The following is a 6,758-nucleotide window of genomic DNA, read 5'->3' on the forward strand; positions in this document are numbered from 1 at the left end:
GACATTTGTTCCCAGCCCTAACCATAATCTATAGTAAATTCAACTTTCATTTTTTACAATATATTGATTTTCCTTTTAACAATGATATATTGTTTGGGCAAATGTCTTATACCAGGAGTCACCAAACTTTCTGAAACTGTGAGCTACTTAGGTACTGTAGTCAGAAGGGCTACCAGTTAAAAAAGCACTTCTTAAATACTGCATTTTCACGGTTTCACTTTAATTAGAGGAAAAGATCATATTGAAGGCTATAGCAGTAACTTAAAAAGGTGTAGAACGATCTCCAGAAATGTGTTTTTGTCTTCTTTTTGAATAATGTTAAGGTTTCATTTATTCAGACAACTGTTTTCAGGGAATTTACTTTGATCTCCTGACATGTTTTCACTGTCAACTGCCAGTCTTCCACAGAGGCGTCCGCTGATAGCTGTGATGTTTCCTTAACTTCCGTGTAATAATTCCAGCAAGTTCTTTTTGTCTTCTTTTTGAATAATAAGTTGGATTTCATTTATTCAGACAACTGTTTTTCACATCAAAGCAATCAGGAGATCAAAGTAAATTTCCGGAAAAACAGTTGTTTGAATAAATGAAACGATAACATATTATTCAAAAAGAACTTGCTGGAACTATCACGTGGAAGTCAATGAAACATCAAAGCGATCAACAGACGCCTCTGAAGAAGACTGGCAGTTGACAGTCAAAATATGTCAGGAGATCAGACAACTGTTTTTCACATCAAAGCAATCAGGAGTTAAAAATAAAATTCCGGAAAAACAGTTGTGTGAATAAATGAAACCATAACATATTATTCAAAAAGAACTTGCTGGAACTATTGCGCGGAAGTCAATGAAACATCAAAGCGATCAGCAGACGCCTCTGAAGAAGACTGGCAGTTGACAGTCAAAACATGTCAGGAGATCAAAGTACATTTCCTGAAAAATGGTTATTTCCCTAATTTATGCAAATGTTTCATTTTCATAAAATTTGAAATCTAATATAAACAATAATATCATATATAACATACCACTGACCATACACCAGACCAGCAACATTTAAAAACATTTCTCACAATGTTTCAGTGGAAATAAACATTTAAAGATGGTCATTTTAATACTAAAACTTTCCCAGCAGTATTTAACTGTAATTAAGTGCTAACTATATCTCCCATATCTATCGTAAGTTAAAATCCAGGAAAGTAAATTAGATTTCAGATGGAGCTCATTGGGGACTAGAGCTCCTGAGGGCACCTCACATGGTCCATAAGGGCTACTTGGGGCCCGCGGGCACCATGTTGGTGACCCCTGTCTTATACTATCTTTGCGGTCAGTACACAAAGCTGACATATATGACCGATGTCTCCTGTAATTTGGGAAGGTGCAGTTTGGCAAAGGGCAGCACACCGTCACTGTTGATATGTGTCTGCACTGTGTAGGCTTTCACCACAGATCCCCACTCCAACACTGAGCTGTGGATGATCCCCAGTCTGGCCTGTTCATGGTAATCAGCACCCAGCTCCCTGCCCAGGAACATGTCCTGTATCTGAGCTGAGGGCCCCGACTGTGATCGTTTATTTGTGTCCGGATTAGGGTCCACGATTGTATCTCTTTCATAGCAATTTGTGTCCATGTGAGCAGCATTATCTGCCTCAGGGTCAGGGTGAGAGTCTGTGTTTACATGGTGAATCACTGTTAGCCTTGCTAGCTGCTGCACAGCAAAGTGTCCCTCCAGGGGGAAAGCAGGAGCCCCTCTGGGTTCACAGTTGTTCAGAGTGAGGTGGTGCACTTCTGAGTTGTTTAATAAATGTGCCGTGTTCACAGGAGACGTGAACCAAACAGTTAAATGTCTCATACTGAACACAGGAGGGGTTCCGGACTGGGAGCGATGTAGAGGGGACGACGGGATCTCCTTACAATCGCAGTCGAGCGGGGGCTCCTGGTTGCAGGAGCAGGAGAAGAAGCTGTTGTGGGTCACATACTGAAAGCGCAGATTGGACCTCTGTAGAGCCACTGACATGCAAAGCAGCACACAGATCAGGGAGGCAGGATGGCTGAAGGAGGGCATCACTGCTGGGGGAGGCTTTCAGCTTTCAGGCATGGTGGCTAATCTGCATGTGGGCGGGGCCAGACTGCGTATATGCCTGGGTACAAAGGGAAGAGAAGGGAAATGTGTACGGAAGAAGATTAGGGCCACTGGAAAAACAACAACCGAGGTCCAATATATATATTTTTTTATTATCAATGTTCTGAATATTCTGACTTTTTTCTCAGAATTCTAACTTTGATCTCAAAGTTCTGACTTTTTTTCCTCAGAATTCTGACTGTGATCTCAGATTTCTGACTTTTTTCCTCAGAATTTTGACTTTTTTCTCATAATTCTGACTTTGATCTCAAAATTGTGACTATTTTCTCAGAATTCTAACTTTTCTCTCAGAATTCTTGCTTTAAACTCAAAATTCTAACTTTAAACTCAAAATTTTAACTTTAAACTCAAAATTCTAACTTTGATCTTAAAGTGCCGACTTTTTTCCTCAGAACTCTGACTTTGATCTCAGAATTCTGAGTGTAGCAGGCGGCGTAGAAGATGTTTTTACATTCAGACTTTTTTTTCACAGAATTTGAACTTTTTTAATCAGCATTCTGACGTTAATATCATTACTAACATCAACATTAATAATAATAAAATTATTGGGTTTTTTTTTTCAACAAAGACCACAACTTATTTTCTATGCTTAAAAAAAACATTCACCTCTCACAACAACTACAGTTACTGTAAAACATTCCTGGATACCAAAAAAAGTATAATTTTGATTCTTGTTTATTAGATGTGTGTTGATATTTTAGGAAATGTAATATTACGCAATGAACTATAATTATTTCAACACAATTCAAAGCCAGAAGCGACACAGAACTGAATATAATTTCTAGGATCACAGTTTGCATGAGTAAACAATGTGCTTACTTATATTAAATAATAATAATAATAATAATAATAATAATAATAATAATAATAATAATAATAATAATAATAATAATAATAATAATAATAATAATAATAATAATAATAATAATAATAATAAAGGATTGCGTCTAGGAAACAGTTCATTAGAAACAATGTATCATTAGATGAATAAATGTTTCATAATGGTGATATTATAGTATATATTTACACACATTATTTGGTTCATTCCACCTGCATTCTATCCAAACATCCACTTGGACAACTAAGGCAATGCTTTATGCTTTAAGTATTTCACATGTGCAGTGTTGAGCTGCCAACTTTATACAAAGAAAACAGCCATGTGCCATAATTACAAGGGTGACTCCAATTCCTGAATAAACCTACTTCTTTTCCCAGCCAAAGTTGCACCATTCTAACCTTAACGCACATATCTCTGCACAATTCTGTGAGAACGTGTGAAAGATTATTCCAAGGTAGAAACCAGCACATGACAGAATCAACAAAGAAGAAGAATGCAATGAAACTTCCCCTGCAGCTGCAAACACAAATATCCACATGTGGCTCAGTGATCCTGAAGTGAGCAGATGTGAGTGTGGATTTCAAAACCACTCCACTGTTTTCTTCTTCTGACTGAAAGGTTGACATTCGTGTTTTTCTGACTGGTTTTTCTGATTGTTATCCTCTCCTCTGGTGTTTGGTTTTAACCAATGTATGGCCTGGAATTTAGGCCTGTTTCAATCTAAGTTAACATTTATTCAAATCAATCAGACATGCATTTGTTACTGGTTACTGTGGTTATGACCAATAATATAAACCAGCACAGATTCAAAGTTGAAACAATACAAAAAAGGTTGATATAGTTTAAAATAAAACTCCGATGTAACCTACAAACACAGGAAAGAGTTAAACATAAAGTTAGACTAACAATAGAAGAAATTCAAACTTCTCCACTTGTTAATGTGCAAAACACAATCTAAATGAATAAAATAACTTTATAAAAAAAATGTCAGAAAATCTCAGCTTTATTTTTTCCCTTTGAGTTGAAAACTGTAAGAAACATTGAAATGACTAAAATTCAGAATTGACAGACATTGTCTTTACTTTGACCTTAAATTAAATGAATTCAGTCTTGACAACTGTAACTCGAACCCAAATGCCAAGATCTTATACAGTATTTGCTTAACTTCAAGTAAGCCACATTCGATGGACTTACCTGAATTTGTCTTAATTCAACTCATCTCAACAAATCCAAAGTTAAAGCTATAATCAAACCATCAGATGAATGCAGTAATAAAATTAGCAAAACTTTTCATATTACAGTATGTTGTCGTCACGTTATAGGATTACTGTTCCTATTTCTGCTTCCATAGAGAGTCTATGGTGACATAGCATTTTCAGCACTTAGTTACTGTCGGTGTCATCCAGTTCCTTGGACGTCATCACATTATTTCCTAAGAACAGGAACATTACAGAGGTTGAATTTCCCTTTAACTGCTTTCATTTCACAATGATTTACCTTAGCCTAACTCAGCTTAAATTAACTTAGCTTGAATAAACTTCTCTTTAACGCCACTCATTTTGATCGTTTTGATGTTTCCTTTGATGTTTCCTTTGATGTTTCCTTTGATAGCTTAAATAAATCTGATTTGTCATATTAAAATCCACTGAACTACTTTATTTTATTGATTAAAACAAGGTAATTACCCAAAGGCAGAGCGTAGCCGAATAATAAATCACGCAAAGCATCACTTATAATAATGTCCACAACACTTTGTGGGCTAAAGACTTGTGAATGAACCATGCAAGTGTGAGTAAAATTAGTTTTTATATGAAAGTAGAAATGTTGGTGCCACAGTGGTATGTTAAACTTTTTTCAGTGTATGTCAGTTTCCTTGGAGGAGATTTTTAGTAATTTGATATTAGCATTAGCGCTATATGAGGACACTCCCCTGACCTCTCAAGCCATTAACTATTATTTGACTGAGGCACGAGTAGAAAGGATTTGGACAAACTCACAGCTGGTTTGGATCAGGACACTAACACACTTTTGGATGGGTGTGTTTCTTTTCAGCTACATTGTTTGGCCCTGTGCACCCACATTACATTTCACAACCACAAACACATATTTAGTCAATTATAAGTGTGGAGCTTTGCGCAGACATTCCAGGAAACACATTGTTTTGAAAACTCGGTTCCTACGAATGTCTGAGTACATTTTCCAGCCAGTCTGGCAAAAATATCCGTAAAGGAATGAGACTTTGTGTCTGTTGTTTTGGAGCCAGGACACATTTGACCACTGCCTTCTTTCTCAACCCCCTGAGATACCTCAAGAAAACAAACTCGATACTCTTTGAATTAATGTTTTTTTTTTTTTTTTAAAGTCCAGCAATGGACCAAAATCCTCATTTTAAACACTGAATTCTTATGATTTTAATTTAAAAAATCTTGCTAATGTTTCTCTGTACTGACGATTGTTTGCTTTCAGTTGTTTTCTGCATTTTATATTTCTTTATTTTGATTATTTAAAGTTCAAATTATTTTTAAATAGCAGGGTTCCAACCTTTTAAATAGTACACGATCTGTCGTAAAATAGGCCGGCCGAATGGAGACGAGTTTTGCGCATGTGTTGAAAGGATTTGAAAGGATCCACCCTGTGAAAAGATTGGGCACTGACAATGCTATTGCAAGGTGAATGTTAATGCTAGGTTAATGCTAATGTTAGGCTAATGCTAAGCTATTTTATGCAATGCTAATGCTATGCTATTTTTTGCAATGCTAATGCTAGCTAATGCAGTGCAATGTGAGCCAGCATCTGCATCCTCACTTGCATTTTCTTCACAAATATTCTAATTATAATAACATAAAAAAAATGGCTCCAAAATGACACAACCGGGAAACAAAAATACAAAAAACTACAACAAAAACACAAAATTTTAACAAAAACACACAAGATGACAGAAAAATATGCAAAACAAGAACAAATAGACACTAAATGGGTCCAAAAACACACAAAAGGGCAACAAAAACACAATTTAATTTTTTTTTTTTAAATAACAAAGACAAACAAAAATCGCATTTTTATACCAATCACATTTTTGTGTCACCTACTGATAAAAGTTGCCCATGTCTGCTCTACAAGATCTACTACGACATGAATGAACCAGATAACTCCCCAAAGGTTTAACGACTAAAAAAACTGCTTCATATGAAACACTTGCTGCAAAATACTTGCTAAGTTTTGACAGCAATAATACAGTTTACGCAAACTTATAGAGGTAAAGCTTGTGAAAGTGCATCTGACGTGGATATCGTCTCGTGTTTCAATTGATGACTCACAAAAAAACAAGTTGTTATCCCCATCTGATTTGGACATGATTCACTTTGATTCACCTCATTCCAAAAGCAAGTGTGAGTCATCTAAGACCAGAAACCATACAGAACTACTTCACCTTTCTCAAGTCATATTAGCCCAAAAAAAGAAGACATTGAGTTCAGTGAGATAAAGACTGTGTAGTTAGTTGGTTTCCATTCAGGCAAATGTAACCAGAATGCTTCTATTACATAATCCATACAGAGGAATGCATACTATGTAGTACAACATATAGAAAAGAACAGGTTTGCTTTAACTGTCAGATAACAAACAATAAAACATAGATCTGCCTTTTTGTTCTACATTAAGTGGATTTTGGTTTCAAGGTTTTTCCCCATAGTTTTCATGAGAAACTTACCATAAACTGCTGCCGGGAAGAAGGACCTCTGTGTAAGTGGTTCTGTGGAGGCTGGGATGGGTGGAAAACTCACAC

The 6,758-nt window shown here is 36.0% G+C and overlaps 1 protein-coding gene across 1 annotated transcript; it reads right to left on the minus strand.

Moving 5' to 3' along the window:
- Positions 1 to 1,022: 1,022 nt before the first annotated feature.
- On the minus strand, positions 1,023 to 6,758 carry LOC114477123 (uncharacterized). The gene is made up of 2 exons (XM_028469236.1): positions 6,684 to 6,758; positions 1,023 to 2,134 (listed from the first exon to the last, which is right to left on the minus strand). The coding sequence occupies exon 2, from the start codon at positions 2,056 to 2,058 to the stop codon at positions 1,321 to 1,323; it is 738 nt and encodes a 245-aa protein (XP_028325037.1). The 5' UTR covers positions 2,059 to 2,134; positions 6,684 to 6,758; the 3' UTR covers positions 1,023 to 1,320.

The sequence above is a fragment of the Gouania willdenowi genome, chromosome 15 (genome assembly GCF_900634775.1).
Source record: "Gouania willdenowi chromosome 15, fGouWil2.1, whole genome shotgun sequence".
In the NCBI taxonomy this organism is placed as follows: domain Eukaryota; kingdom Metazoa; phylum Chordata; class Actinopteri; order Blenniiformes; family Gobiesocidae; genus Gouania; species Gouania willdenowi.

Bases quoted from the DNA above. Each gene is read 5' to 3' on its own strand.
- LOC114477123 (XM_028469236.1), bottom strand. From the start codon at position 2,058: ATGCCCTCCTTCAGCCATCCTGCCTCCCTGATCTGTGTGCTGCTTTGC.